At 39.1% G+C, this 16,098-nt stretch overlaps 2 protein-coding genes across 18 annotated transcripts; both read right to left on the bottom strand.

The window, feature by feature from the left end:
• Positions 1–662: 662 nt before the first annotated feature.
• LOC103698816 (superoxide dismutase [Cu-Zn], chloroplastic) lies at positions 663–6,921 on the bottom strand. The gene is made up of 8 exons (XM_008780868.6): positions 6,551–6,921; positions 5,851–5,912; positions 5,726–5,765; positions 5,384–5,479; positions 5,248–5,279; positions 5,013–5,088; positions 4,798–4,851; positions 663–964 (listed from the first exon to the last, which is right to left on the bottom strand). The coding sequence occupies exons 1-8, from the start codon at positions 6,822–6,824 to the stop codon at positions 936–938; spliced, it is 663 nt and encodes a 220-aa protein (XP_008779090.1). The 5' UTR covers positions 6,825–6,921; the 3' UTR covers positions 663–935.
• Positions 6,922–8,583: 1,662 nt separating this feature from the next.
• Positions 8,584–15,965, bottom strand: LOC103699998 (uncharacterized). Of its 17 annotated transcripts, none has more exons than XM_088705977.2 (11): positions 15,267–15,965; positions 11,893–14,763; positions 11,006–11,059; positions 10,361–10,573; positions 10,192–10,266; positions 10,003–10,063; positions 9,823–9,896; positions 9,701–9,734; positions 9,338–9,377; positions 9,166–9,238; positions 8,584–9,077 (listed from the first exon to the last, which is right to left on the bottom strand). In XM_088705977.2, the coding sequence occupies exons 1-5, from the start codon at positions 15,786–15,788 to the stop codon at positions 10,237–10,239; spliced, it is 3,690 nt and encodes a 1,229-aa protein (XP_088562103.2). In that variant the 5' UTR covers positions 15,789–15,965; the 3' UTR covers positions 8,584–9,077; positions 9,166–9,238; positions 9,338–9,377; positions 9,701–9,734; positions 9,823–9,896; positions 10,003–10,063; positions 10,192–10,236. The 17 variants fall into 17 exon arrangements, with proteins under 17 accessions (XP_088562103.2, XP_088562104.2, XP_088562099.2 ...); XM_088705978.2 differs by having other exon boundaries at positions 10,008–10,063; XM_088705973.2 differs by having other exon boundaries at positions 10,003–10,136; positions 10,231–10,266.
• Between the last annotated feature and the right edge of the window lie 133 nt (positions 15,966–16,098).

Raw genomic sequence — 16,098 nt, 5'->3', positions numbered from 1 at the left:
GACACTTCAAGGGGCTCCTACGAACTCTTCTTAATCACATGATTAAAAGGCTGCCTGTTAAGGATGGAATCACCCAATTAAAGATGACTGGAAAAAAAATTCTAAAACATTTTTATATTTTCACTAGCAACTCTTCACGGTATAACAGCTATATGAAATTAAATAGGCTTGGAAACAGATTTGGCAATCGATAAAAATCTGATATTTGTACGCCCGCACCTATAGTTCCTTTCTGGGTTTTTTTTTTAATGACGGATATGAATATTAGCCAAATGTTGAAATTGGGCCCATGCCCTAATGTATTCAGATATAGAAGCGGATTTGGATGGATATTATCAGACATTTCATCCTTGAACTTCAAAAAAATTGATACTCAGACATTTCACAGAGATATGAGAGCTTCCGTTCTTCCTTAAAGTACATCTACCAACAGGCATCTGTCTGAATGCTAAAGTGAGATTTATCAGATCATGCTGAAAGTGTTTCGGAGTTAAACTCCCGTTAGACCTCTAAAACAATGAAGGGATGAATGCTTGATAGAGAAGCCATGCAACATTTTCTGCTCGGTTAAAAGCTTTTGTTTTTTAAAAAAAAGAGAGAACATTCTTTAGAAATCAACAAGCCACAAGGCTCTTTTCAACCAAGCACATAATCCAACTCACTGAGCCAAAAGGAGCCAGAAATACTCTTTGGGCTGTGGATGAGGTGTGCCCCAAGGTAAACAGAAAAGCTACAGCATAAATTCAACGTTCGGTTGGTCTGAAAGATAAACAGAATAAGTTTATTGTTTTAACCATAGAACAAGACAAAATTATTAGCTGGCATGCTACATAAATGGATCAAAATATTGATATTATGTGTAGCCCAAGATATTTGCATTCAACTCTGCCAGTGTCTGCAGGTGATTGATCGTGCCTCTGGCATACTAGAATCCATCACGCAAGGGGGGTCAACCCAACAACACCTGCACATGCAATAAAGTGATTAAAGGAAAGCTTGCTGTTGACATGAACTCATCCATAAAAGTCTGAAAGATTATAATGTTAATATTAAACAAAAAATCTTGAACACAGCTTGAATTTATGCCAGTTCCTTAATGGTAACAAAAATTTGCACTAAAATAATATTTAGTGTGCCAGGCACATTTTGAAAATAAAACTAGAATTTAAAACCAAAAATGTAGCCATTGCAAGATGCATTTGTATTGTGTTTACATGCACATAATCAGCTGAGAACTGAAGATCTAATTCAATCTGATCAAGATAATTTTAATCATGTCTTTCATAAGCCCTTCAATTCTATTAGCAAGGAACTTGTCAAGAGGGCAATAGCCAATGGCAGTTCTTTACTCAAGGTTTAATTCAATGCCCTTAAATTCTGAGGACTAACCCTGACTGATCAAAAATTTTGATGAGAACATGAGGGCTAAATTGTAGAGACTTAGATTCATCTCTTGCCATAAAACACATGCAGGATTCTTGCATTGCACTCTGAAATTATAAGTAATAGAACTCAACTCAACTCAACCAAGCCTCAGTCCCAAACTAGTTGGGGTTGGCTATATGAATCATGTTCCTCCATTCCGCTCAATTTAGTGATATATTTTCTGAAAGATGTTAAGACATCAAGTAATAAAAACTGATAATAAAGGCCATCTAGAGAAATTTGATTGTTAAGAGTGCTCCTCTGTCTACAGAAATGCTACGTGTTGAAAGCTAAACAAAAACAAAAAAAAACTCGACTGAAGATACACTCCCTATGATATTAAATTTGCCATCATGTCCAATGTTATATGGAGCCAAAGATGATATCTTTACTAAATTAAATTTAGTGAGTTCTGCCTATGGATTGAATACCCAGACATGCTTTCACTGCTTGGAGGGCCCTTATGGCTAAGTTATTCAGACCGTACTTCTAACTTTTCTACTAAAATTGCCATTTTTTTTAGTAAAAACAATTTAAAAAGAATCATTCTGTTTGGTAGTTGAAGATTATGGTGTTAGGACCAGGCCAAAGGATGTTCCTGAATACACTGAAGCACAGGTCCAATTTCCAAATTTTAAACATCAATAGAAGCATGATGCCCTTAATTAATATTCTGTTTCCTTTTTCTCTCCATAGATTTGTCTCTTAGTAGATTTTTGCAGGGAATCTTATCGCCAGCAACATGTATAATTTATATGAGATTGCACAATAAACAACCCATCTTCTTTTTAATTACTTGATTTTAAATATTTAATGATTTATCTCTTATATTAGTTTACCGATGTTCTTTGAGTGATGATTGAATACCATTGCAGGCCTACAAGAGAAGAATCAAGAGAACCACCATTGTCAAGTTCAAGTGTAAGAATTAAATTTTCTTATTTCCTTTTTTCTCAATTATTATTTTGGCATATAGTATTCAAACTACAAGCTCAAGCTGGGTGCATTATGAATCTAAGTACAATTTTTTCCCTTCTACTGCTTCCCTAAAGGGAGTAAAAAAAAATCAAATTTTACTTAAATGTGCATTGCACATGACTATGTGCTAGTATTACCAACTTACTTCAACTTATTTTCCAATTATACAAAAGCACCTGCCTCTCTCAATTACCAAACCAACTTATTGTTAGTTAGCCATAAACGCACTCGTTCTCAACATCCTAAAACTTCCTCAAAGCAGGCAATGATCTTGCAAGAAAAGGCTGCTTTTATTATGAGTTATAGAGGGCACTACTTCATTTATATAAATTGTTTAGCAGGTAAGAGTACGCTATTTTTTTAGTTTTTGGTTTATCCAACAAAATATTGATCTAGTACACTGTACCTTCACATATAGTGGCTCCATATCTTAACCTTCAACTTTTAGTGTACATTCAACCCCACTGTCTTATTAAAAACCCCCCATAGTTATGTAGCTTTTAGATGCAAACCATTCTCATTTCCCTTTTGTGTCTCTTTGCTAAGAATGGAGATGGTTACCTGAAGTGGCAGTGGGTGCAGGACAGATTTCGGTGCCAGCATAGGGAGGAGGATCTCTTGAAAATATTTATAATAACAGAACAATTATAAAGTAGGTGCAGGAAGAATTTCCAAAGAGATCCCAAAGTAGATGCAGCTCCCTAATCAGAAATTTCTTGCTACGCTGCATCTTACTGTTATAGTCCCATGTCAACGCTCACATCATCTTTAGATTCCATCATGTCTTCAACTATGCTTCCATGCAACAAATTTTGATTCATTAAATCCTTTGAAGCAAGGATCAGCAAAATAGTGTCGACCTTGAGCTCAAAGTATAGATCAGTTCCCATACTCTTTGCTACTGTGAAAGGTGAATAACAGAAATCTATCATTCCAAAATGAAGTCTCAGCCCTACCTTGCTCCTATTCTTGTACTATGCTTCCAACATCAATTCCATAGAATCATAAATCACCAAGATAACTAATTCAAAATCATTGGAATTGTTTCTTTAAAGTTGATGTCATATAAAAAACACTTTAAGGGGGAGGAATTAATAATGAAAGAAAATGAGAACACCAAAGGAGCAATATCTTAGAAAATATTTACTCAAATCTCCATGCTTTCTTTATCATTTGATATAACAAGTGTGAAGCTAAAGCATGAACTTGTAATTCTCATCCCAAAAGAATTATAAGAGCAACTAGCCCTGTGCAAAGTTGGCCCATCCTGACCCAAATTTTGTCAGGTTAGGCTGGGTTTTTCGATCCTTCAGGTCACGCTAGGCCTCAATTTTTCATGCTCAACAATTTTCGAGCCCAGCTCAAGTTCCAATTTCTTAACGCATTGGCCCAATCGAGACCAATTTTTAATTATATAACTTATATATAAATATCACATATAGATAAAAAACTAAAACCCTAATTCTAAATCTAATTGCACCTCTCCCTCGCCTTCTATTCTTTCAGCCGCCCGCCAACCCACCTAACAAACCTCCCCATTATCCCACGACCCTTCTCCCTTCTCTTCCTCCCTCCTCTCCCTCTCCCCCCCCCCCCTCCTGGCCATTGGAAGAGCTGAGAAAGTCAGAACTCAGGAACCCCCTCCCTCTTCTCTCTCTCCAACCCCCCAATCCCATCGATCTCTCTCTCCACCGATCTCGGCCCTTTGCTTCTATCTCCACTCCGATCCCACCGATCTCTCTCTTCTTGTCGCCATCCCACCAATCTTGGCCCTTCGCTTCTATCTCCGCTCCCATCCCACCGATCTCTCTCTTCCCTTTGATCTCTCTCCCTCTCCCTCTCTCCCCATCCCACCGATCTCTCCACTCTTCACTTCTCTCTTTGTCCCCATCCCACTGATCTCTCTCTCACACTCTCTCTCTCTTTCCTGTCAAGACAGTCTGATCGGGTCAAGTCCAAGACCCTGATTTTTTTGTGGAGTCAAGCTCGAGCTTCAACTTGCAATCCTTAGGTCGGGTCAGGCCATGCTCGGGCATGAGTGTTCTGTGTTGAGATAGGATCTCAGCCTAGCCTAAACCTGGCCCGACCAAAAGATTTTCAGGTCTAGAAAGTTGTAGTGTAACCTCAGTGGGCCATAGGAGGTATATAAAAATATTAGTAGAAAAAAGTAGCTAATGATTATTTCATGAACAAGCTAGAAGACTCTTTTCATGATGCTAGGAGCTATTTTTCAAATATGACATCAAGAAAGTTCTTTCAAATTTTTCAGAACAGCAATCAGAGATAAAATTAAAATAATAAATAATAAATAAATAAATTTATTTAAAGCAAGTGACATAAACCATGAATCAAACTTATTGGTAAAACGAGGCAATGCCAACAATATATGCATACCACATGCCAATCTTCCTCCTGCATTTCCAGTGGTAAGGCTGAGTTCATGCCCCCCTGTCAGCAAAGAATAGGAGAAAAACAAAAGTTACATAAATCAAGCTGACAAAGAACATAAATATGTAAGCTAAATAATAAAGATAAATGCTTTCTTAAAAACAGAAGATTAATATTTCCAAGGACATTTCGAAAGAAATTTATGGCTTTAAAACTCTCACCTTTTCCAAGATCATCCTCCAGCTCATGAACCACAAATGCTCTTCCGACAACCGAATTTGGTCCGCTCAATGGAATCTTGATATTGATTGGAAGAACAAAAACAACACCATTTGTTGAGGGAGATTAGCACGTATAAACTCCAAATCTCAAGAAACTCGAGAGAGAGAGTTCAAAAATCTTTTCCTAAGAAAAATAGACATGATACAAAAGAGACTAAATATCAAATCCCACTACCTGGTTATCTACAATTGTTGCCTCAGCTACTCCTGTATTGTAAAAGCAACAGAAATAGGCAAAAAAAGAAACAAAGTCAATCAGTTTTCCATCCTCCAGGAAACAATTTTACCAAGGATGTGATACATTATACCACCTTCAGTGTTTGCAACTATGTTTCCCAGGTCACCCGCATGACGGACTTCATCTTCAGGAGCACCATGTGTCATATTGTTGGGGTTAAAATGTGCCCCTGAGAGAAATGTAGCAAATGATTGGTAGCAATATTATGTATGAGATGACAGAAATAGCTTTTTATATATGTTTTGTATGCGTAAGCAGGGTTCATTCCGAAGACAGCATGGTATAAAAAACCAATAAAACTATGAAAACAATCCTATTCACAACACAGAGCACATGGTGAAATCAAGAAAAGGCAGTCGTAGAACTATTTTTTGTAGCATGTTCTTAATAATTAGTTCAAAGGGTTTCGCTAAACCTGTTGATATGCACCCATTGGTAGTATCCCCATACTCATGCTGCAGGACAAACAAGAAGCACTCAGAGAAGTCATCGTCTAGCTTAAGCAGGAAAACATAGAATAATCATAATATAAGCACTCACTAGATGGAAACCATGAAGTCCAGGTGTAAGTCCAGTAACACGAACTTTTACTGTTGTAGGACCTATTGCACAATGAAACCAAAGAAAACAAATTAATAATTCACAAAAAGTAACGAATTTATCCAATCATCCACGAATTTCACACCAGACGAACAAGTAGTTATGCATCAAAAAGGATGCCTACTCCATCCAATGCAATGTTGATGCCTAAAAAGCCGGAAGATTATTTGTCAAAGAGTATGATTGATCTTAGTATTGAGAGCTCATGGATCATGCTTAGAAGCAAGCTAAAATTTGCTCAAAATATCGAAAGAAAACATGCTTGTAACTATTAAAAAAGATCTCCAGCAACACAACGGTCACTAAGGAATGCAATATAAATCCCAATCACATAAAATTCAAAGCACAATCCAACAAGTGGAAAGGAACTATCCAAACATGTAAAATTCGAAACCATTGCTTCTGGGTGCCTAGTATCAACAAAAGATCCGCATTTTCCAAACATGATTTGTTGCAGAGAAACGAAAGGACAAAGAGTTTGGATTATTTAATTCAGACCATGAAAGTACAAAACCATCAGGCACATCTCCCCAAGAACACATCAAGATGGAACCCTAGGTACCCACAACGAACGACGGAAAGAAGAAATAAAGAGGAGGGGGGAGAGAGAGAGAGAGAGAGAGAGAAAATGGGGGAAGACCGTTGTCTTCTTGGACGAGGGTGACGACGCCCTCGACCTGCGAGTTGCCCTTGAGGACGGCGACGGCCTTCTTGGCGGCGGCGACGACGGTGAGGGGCTTCGACACGGCGGGCATGGCAAGCTTGAAGGAGGCGGTTGAGGGGAGACGGATGGACTGACCGACGAAGGCGGAGTGGAAAGGGCGGGCAGAGGAAGGAGGGAGGAGGGGAGAAGCGTAGGCGGTGGAGAAGAGCACGGTCTGGGCGGCCATGGCGGCGGCGAGCAGCGCTTGCATCAACTCACCCCCAGCAGACACAACAGAGGCGATAGCTGGTGACTGGACTCCCTGGACACCGGACTTCAGATAAGGGCTTACCGCTTACCTTATCAAATCCCCGTCCGCGCCCCAACCTACCCCGATTTAAGATACCACTCGCGGTAACGCACGGGATTTGATTTCTTGGTAAGTTGTGATCGAGTTACAAATACACACACACACACACACACACACACACACACACACACACACATACATAATAAGCAGTGAACTAATATTGTTATGATTTGTTAAATATTGTACGTATTAATAAATAATATCTGTATAGTCCTGGATGCGAATAAGAGTTACATAGTAAATTGTCGCAGAGAGGGATTTGTAAATAGTAAATATGTATAAATATTTACATACCATGGTGCTTATTGGCTATGTGGATTTTAAATTGATAGAGCCTATTGTATAGTCTTTTTATATTCTGCTTCCTTAATATTTTCTTTTTGTTATTAATATCAATAGCCTATTTATTTTGGAGGCAGCATAAGTAGCATGGAAGATAAAAAAAAATAAAAATTAACATGTAGATTTTTTTTAAAGAATTTTTTGCTGAATAAATGACGGCTTATAATGAATACTTGACAATTCTACATATAATTCTAGTCATAAGTTTAATTTTTTTATTAGATCATATAGATTTTTATAACTCTTTCGGCTAAAGTTCTATTTATTATTTTGAATAGTTATATCTTCCATACATGTAATTCAGACCATACATGATCAATTCTTTCCTTTTCTTTCTTTCTTTTTCTTTTTTTAACCTAATTGCTATATTATTTTTGTGAAAGATGGCATAATCAAGGTAATTATCCTCTTCAATGACTCACGAAATGTTTTAGGATTAATGTCCAGTGCAGTCCTGAATTACCCTGTTTTCTTCCTTCCCTGCTCTGTATCCGCCTCGCCAGCACATATAATCCGAGAGCAAGCACAAAATGAAAATCAATTTCATTTACACAAGCACAGCTGTAGCACCCCTCTTCCTACAAACTAACAGTAGGTAAATTTCCATTGGAGCTATCATATGAAAAATCTAGAGTTTAATTTTTCTTAATATGTAATCCAGAAAATTGTTCAATATTCTCTTAACTAATCCCTATTCAGTAATCTTGTAAGATCAGATCATATTTTCATTTTTTTTTGTAAAAAAGAGTTGTTACTCACTTTTCCTTCTAACCCCTATTTCAAGAGGCTAGATGATTTATTTTTATTTTTTTTTAACTCAAACCTGATGGAAAGTACAGGTCTCCCAATTTCTGATACAAATATTGATACATTATCACACTAGACCGGACAAGTCATCCTACAAGCATATCACCTCGTATGTGCATCCTTTGAGTAGATTTGTGATATTGATACATATGAAGCCTTCATAATAAGTTAGTTTGTTTCTTGACCTCTGATTGGATTTATGATCCATATGAAGCCTTCGTTCGTAATAAGTTAGTTTATTCCTTGAAGCTCTGTAATAAACACCAAGAAAAAGACTGCTGAAAACCTTCAACTTCCAATATGACAGCATTAATTTTGTTACAGGTGATTAAAGATAATCTGTTTCTAACAATTCTGCTCTATCCATTAAACCGCCATCAATCTACTCCCTCTACTTGAAAGCTCTGCATAGATTTCCCAGACTTAGGCTACTGAGCTTTAATTTGGAAAAACAACTGCAAAAAAGGGTTTGGATGCCAACCATTAAACCAAGAAACCCTAAACAACCCTGTAAAACATACTTCCACATGGTTTTCTTCAAATATTGTATCTCAATCAATTATTACACAGTATACCCCGCTGCCAACTGCTGAGTATTTCATATAGCTCAGGTTACCAGCATCACAAGTGGTTTAAGTAAAGCCCAACCATCGTTAAACTCTTAAGCCTGAGAGATCCATAAAGTACAATTTCAGGTAAGCACCAATTTGACAAGAAGCATATACCATGCGATGCCAATATTGCATACATTATTTTAGCGTCCAGGATTTTCAACCATCTCCAGTTGGAGGACGCATTCCTTGCTTTTCTATGTCCGTTCATATGGACTCCTAAAGTTAAGTAAGGACCTAATGCCATCCACGACTCAATTGAATATACCAGAATATTTCGAAGAAAACAGTTAATAAAACAGTTATGTGTTGACATGTCTTCAACAAGTTGAGATTCTCAAACAGTTGCAGCATATAGCAGCGACTAGCAAATCCCAGCCTAGCAACTGAGCACCTGAAAGGTTGTAATCAGTATTCAATAACCCAAATCCTGGGTTGCAGTTATATCCCTCTGAATGCACAAGCCAGTGAATTCACTCAACTGGTACACAGGCCTTGGAACTGAAGAAATTGAGCTGGTAAGAAACATGGTCCTTTTTAGATCTCTAATCAGATCTGTTGACAAAAAAATACAAATCAATATTACACAATTATAAGTTTGGAGAAAAAACATGTTTATACTCATGAACCAGATGATAAGAGCAAGTTTGAAACCTCTGGCTTCTGTAATTTTCGAGCAGCCACAGAGAACAATCTGCAAAGTTATGGTGTAAAGACAAGTTTAGTCTAGCTATCTTTGTTGCATTCTTTTGAGAAATATCATTGTTGCATTCTCAAATGGAGGGGAAAAAAAATGTAAGGGTACTTTTCCCCCCTTTTTACTTCAGATCATGCACAATAGAAGCCACTTCAAATATATATACAAAAATTATTAAACCAAAAAATGCTTAGTGTCAAAAATACATTTTATAAGCAAGCAAGATTTAGCAAGCTAACAGCAGCCTTTTAATAATCATAAACTTTTCCAAGCTAGATGCTAATGCCTAATGTACAGATGAAAGAATGAGATCAACACACCTGACATATGGAGATGCCCTATCAATTGTGAGCCCTTCAATGGCAAATCAATGTCAAAAGCCAACCACAGCCAGCTACCACAATACTTTAATTATTACAATAGAACTTATAAGTGTCCTTGCCTTGGTTTCCTTGAAGCAATTGCCCATGGATAGTGCTAATATTGAAATCCTCAACCGATACCAGTAGGGCATGCCTATGACAAACAAGAGAATATCATACCATCCAAGGTACCTAGTAACTAAAGAAGAAAATGTTCTGAAAATTTATTACTAAGAAGGCCATGATAATGTAGTTATTACCTCACCATTTGCAAACCATGCTTCTTGTGACACGGAGAAGCTTCAATCTGCTTTTTGTTCACTGCAGAGTGGAATAGGCTCAATCAAGACTCCGCAACCTCATATCCACAAATAGCTAAAGATCTGATAATGTTCTGGAATATCAGAACTCACTAATGTTAGATTCTCAGGAGAAATTTTGTTCCAAACCTGATCATAGAGCTGAAAATGGCAGACTTCAAATCTCACCTCAGACTAAGCAGAGCTATACTTGAAGCCTCCACTCTGCTTTACAAATCAAAAGATGTCAAAATTTATTTCCCTTAAGTTCTTACTGCATAGGAATTTCCTTATCATATTCATGTTCCACTGAGACAACCTGCAAAGCTGTGCCTTCAACAAGCCATGCTGTGAGCTCTGGTTGATGCTCGAGGTGGTTGAGTGGACATAGATTTCCATCATCCATTTGAACACCATAAACAAACGGGAGTCTTAATGTAAGAAAGCTCTCAGGTGGTAGGATAACTCGACAACCAAGAGTGAACCGTGATTGCTGTTCACGATCAGAAATAGATTGAGGCAGGCAAGAGTCCTAAAAGTACATTCATGTGCACCAAAGCTTCTTAGTACGATAATATAAATAGAACTTAAAAGAAGGCACTAATGTACCTTGTTTACAAACATGTACATCATAACTGTCCATTAAATTGGAACAGCTGACTTCAATATATAAAGATATTAGATAATAAATTGCAAGTGTGCAGCAGTTAAAAACTTGGAGTTTGACCTATGTAGATATTTTACTAAAAAGAATATCTTAGAAGGCAACTAACTAATGACCAAACAAGAAATTCATACGGTCTTCTACGAAGAAATAGCTTGTATCTCAATACTGAACATAGATTAAGAACTTTTTTTAATAATTAAACTTAGAGTAAATTGCCTAATTGATAACAAGAAACTATTTATAGATTAAGAACTGAAAAGGCGAGTGAATAAGAGCATCTTTTTGCTTCATACTTACCTCAAATTGGATTACTGGGTATGTTGCTAAAACAGTAGGAAAAGGGGGAGTTACCTGCATGGCATAATGGAGAAAGATCAATATTTGGATCGTAGATTACAACTGCCAATTATGCACACATCAGGAAAGAGAAAAAAGGAGAAGGGCCTTAGCATTATACAGCACTGAGAGTTAACTATTTGACTATAACTAAATTTTCAGAATGGCGACTCCATGCAGTAGAACTTGAGCATAGCCAATGAAGAAAACCACTTTTCGCAGCGTGCAAGGAAAGAAATAGAACTAGCTGATTCCTTAACAAGTTGAAAAGGGAGAATGTCATGTCAGTTATGACGTATTATGTGTATACGGCTTAAGTTATGAGCTTTGCTCTGCTCAAGGCCTGAACTGTATATGCAACTTGACCAGCCTAGTAGCCCATATGTTGGACTTAACAAGTTATGTGGGACTGTTACAAGATCTCCAGAGCCCAGATTCCCTTGTTCTAGTTGACGACATAATATTAATGCTTGTAGGAGTAAACAAAGTAGAAGTCAATTTATACTCTAAACATTAATGGGTCAAAGGTATTACTTTGACAGTTCATTGAACTGAAGCCATCATTGATAAGTAAAGAAAGACTCTTTTAGATGGACCAAATAGATTCATTTTAATTATTACTTAAAAGTTATGACACAAATAATTTTCATATTCTGATAAATATAAAAGACTAACAGGGACAGCAAGTTGCTGTAGGCCAGCAAATCAGTTGCGGTACATAAACAAGTCTTAAATGCTCCATAAATTCATCAAAACAACTGGAAGAATGAATGTATCCAAAGTGATCTTTATCAATCTAAATCGAGAAAAAATGTAAACAGCAATACAAGTGCAGAATAGTTCATTACCAGAAAAATCCGTTGCAGCTGTGATACAGTACTTGCAAATTTGATCTTCTGGTGGTCCTGTCTTGTAGAGTTCTTGCAGTGAGGACAATTCATGTATACAGGCAATTTCCTGTTTAACAGAGTGAATGCACTTCCACCATCATCCAGTCTAACATGCGGAGGATTCCCTTCAAGTTTTCCCATAGAGTCAGCAGGTATGGAAAGCCCAAGCACAGATGGCAACTTTTCCATGTCTGATCTGGAGGAATGCGTGAGTCTATCATTTTGTTGATTATATTTAACTGCTAGTTCTGTGGATCTATTACCTTTTTTCCTATTATTTACAGCAGTAGACATTGTTCCAGATGACTTATGAAGAATTTTATCATGCAAACTGTACTTATTTTCTATATTTCCATCAGAATCATCAGTAGACGAATGCAATTTCTCAGGAAATGAATAGGCAGGGTCAAGCTCCTTCAGATGCTCCGGAGACAACAAGAAGCGGTGTCCATAGGAGCACTCATGTTCGAACCCAACATATACAACTACCTGCTTCAAAGAATTATTTGATTTAATTTTTTCACTGCCTAAGTTTACTGGCACTATATTACTTCCTATCTGTAAAAAGGGGTTGCTAGCATTGTGAAGGTTAGGCTCTTGTCTGTGTGTGCTTTCCTGAACAGAAATATGATCACCTCTTTGAGGTCCTTGATGACTATCAGCTACATGGACTTGATCATCAGTTTTATCAGCTGAAGTCACTAGTCTCACACTTTTTTCTGCATTACTTTTTGGTTGCTTACTCTGCTGAAGACTAGGGAATGTTGAATCTGTGGCAATGGTGCCTGCAACAACCTCAGAAAAAGGCTTCTTCATATTAAAAGATGGAAGACCTTTGCCAAAACTGATACTTGAGTCATCAGAGCAGAGCACCTCTAACTGTTTTTTCTGATTTTCTGATCCTCCATGCTTATCTTCTCTAAGAAACTCAGCAGTTCCAGATTTCTTCACTTCTCCATCCACAATAGAAACATGCTTGAGATCAGGAGTTGTGCTTACTACAGAACTTCTGCCAGTAACACCAACAGGAAAGCTGTTTGTTTCCTTCTCTCTCTCCAGTGAAATTGTCCATTTAAATAAATATTTTTCAGTAGAGCAGAATCCAGTTTGAAGTAAGCCTTTTGATGGTTTATGATATCTTGCACCTCCGAGGCGCATCAAACGCCATGAGTTCAGAGGAAGAGATCCTGCATTACCTCCTCTTGGAAGTATGAGAGATGGAAGAAGATTCTCACAATTTGCAAAACAATTGAATGTGATATTAGCACTGTCAAAGTCAAAAGGATCATCTCGAAGGCGCCTTGAGCGACCACAAGCACAGGCATGAAGAAAAACATATCCACTGGAGTGTTGCTTCTCAACTGCTGACAGTGAATCACAGGTCTTAACATCATGTCTCTGATGCATGCACGGCTTTCCTGTTAGGCTGACGGCATCGCATAGTTGCCTTCCTGATTCCCATATTGATGTGCATTGATCTTCCAGCTTCTTTGAAAATAATTGGACGGCTGGTCCCTTGACCATCGAGTGAAATGCTTGCAAAGCTCTCTCCAATTGTGCTTTATGCAAAGTAGTCGGGTAACATGCAGGCAAGTCTTTCAGGTAAACCTCCTTAGCAGCTGGAAGAGCTCTTTGACACCAAGATATAGAAAACTTCATGTTAAGGCCCTTACTACTTTCCAAACAAGAAATTGCAGCTTCAATAGCATTGGTTCCAGGTGCAGAAAACTGCTCATCCTGTATCTCATTTGCACTTCTTTGACAATGTATTTTTTTCATGTTTCCAATTTCATTAATAGAGCCATTTTTTACAGATAGCAAGGAATCAAGAATCACATTACTCAAAGACAGCCAGTTTTCTAAACTTGGGAGTTCAGGGACACGAACCGGCTTTCCTGCTGCAGCCGATGCTGCTGCTGCAGCTGCTGCTGCAGCTACCATCCCAACACCAGCAGCCCCGCCACTGTTAGCATTACTTGGCAGGCCTCCTCTCCCTCTTAGAGTATCAGAGTGCCTAAATATAAAATCCTTTATCAACTGAATGTCCTCATTATTCAAAGACTGGCAATGGTTTTCAAGTGAAAATATATCCAAGACAGTTTTTGAATTAAGAGCCTCCTCCAAAAGACCTGTAACAAAATCCAAGGATCCGCCTCTCTGGTTCTCAGACCTGTCCAACAATGCCACAACCCTTGATGCATCAAGAGAAAACAGGGGAAAGGAGCTCACATGACCAACCCCTCTTGAACCAACATGACTAGATTCTGTACCAACAAGCGTGCGGCATTTCTTGATCAAAAAACGGATCTGTGCCTCCAGAGACGATTGCAGCTTCTTCCTGTAACTGCCTTCAATTTTACTTGCAGGACGTGCTAGCATGACCACAGAACCAGTACCTTTCAAGTTCAAGCTTGGCCTTGGCAATCCACCCATGCTGGGGGGCTGATTTAGTGATGAGGCATCAGAGGAGTCCTCCACATTGCTTGCTGGATTTGCTCCATTCAATATTTCATCATTGAAAACAAAGAGAATGACGGGAGTACACTGCCCTGGCAGCAGTAGTGGATGAGAGCCTGTACCCGACATTAAAGAAATTGCCGAGCCATGTCGGTTCGAGGTCCCACCACGTCGGCCTGGAGGAGAGACAGAAGAGGCTCTCTGAGCCATTCGCAGTGAAACAGAGGAAGGTGATTTTGTTAATGTTGGAGCGATTTGGGACCTCAGAAATGGTGCCAGAGCATGCTTCGCAGCTTGTAGCATCCGAAATTTTTTTAAAATTTGGGTATCAAATCTCAGACCCTCGTGAATAAATATAATCACATGGCAAACCTGATTCACATTGAGATGCTAATTTCAGATTCAGGATCCAAATTATTCTCAAAATCACAAAAGCCTAAGTCGGTTCCTGATGTTTATTAGCATAAGGTTTTCTTTGACGAATTGGAGATAAAATCTAAAAGCTTTATATTTCAAGTCCTTCATGTAATAAAGAACGAAGCGAACCCACTACGAAAGCTAATAGAAACCTGATTCAGTCACTAGCTTCAAAATCATAATTCAAATTGTTTTCCATAAGATAATAGTCTATGCTGGTTATGGATGTTTGTTAACATGAGCCTTTTCTTTCAAGACTGGAAGGCCAAAGCACGAAGTACAGGCTGAAATCTGTAACTTTTGTACTATAAACCTTTCATCTGATCATGAACCAAATCAAATTCATTAAAGAAGACATAACAAACTCAAACCAACGGCAAGATCAAGAACCAAGCAAACATAATGAAACCTACAGCCCAGCAGTAGAAACACAACAAGATCGAAAGGAAACAACTCACAGAGAACATGAAGAGCATCCCACGGAGATCCTCGGCTTCGGATTGCTCCAAGACCGATGCGGAACCATCTCCCCCACCATCTGTTTGAGACGAGGCCAGCAACGACAGCAGCGATAAAGACGACGAGAACTGCAGGAAGACCATCCCTTTCTCCGCATCGTGGTAGTAGCTGATCCTTCGTCGCCGGAACCACTCCTCTTCTTGGCCGACCCCATCGGAGCGGGGGTGGAAAAGATCCTTATCGAGGCCGCCGGAGCAGAAAACGTTGGCGTCGAGGATCCGGTTGATAAGATGGGAGACGTCGGTGGTGGCCCTGCTTCCGAGGAATCCCACCACCACGACACCGTCGGGAGGAGGAGCAGCGCCGGCGGCGGAAGCGGTGGCGGAGGAGAAGGGGGGATTTGGGGGAGGCGGGATCGGGGGGTTGGAGGTAGGAGGAGAAGCGGCCGACGTGGAGGCAGCGGAAGGCGGAGGGCGGACGAGGACGCGGACGGGGGAGGGAGAGGGGTTGCGTTGCTCCATCGCGGCGTGGCGGCGCCCTCGCTCCTCAGATCCCAGGCCCTGCCCAAGCTCAACTAGAAGAAAGGAAAACCATGACTAGTTCTCGTGAACTGGCGTGGTCCGAGTTTCGAAGCGAAAGAGATCCAAAACCTGATTCGGCTAGAAGTTTTAAGAAGGCAGGTCCCAACTCTTTTGAATGAAGTCAGGTCCTAACTTAGAACTTATATTATCTGGTTGATAGATCTGAACTCCTTGTACAGGTTGGGTCTTAATTGGATCAAGCTCAAACCAGTTAGAACCTGGGTTAGTTTACTAGAAACATATTTTGTCC

This window comes from Phoenix dactylifera, chromosome 10 (assembly GCF_051530095.1).
Source record: "Phoenix dactylifera cultivar Ajwa chromosome 10, Ajwa_hap1_PhDact_Kaust_v1.1, whole genome shotgun sequence".
Classification (NCBI taxonomy): Eukaryota; Viridiplantae; Streptophyta; class Magnoliopsida; order Arecales; family Arecaceae; genus Phoenix; species Phoenix dactylifera.
Note: the sequence above shows the minus strand (reverse complement) of the source record. Positions and strands in the feature narration are given on the sequence as shown.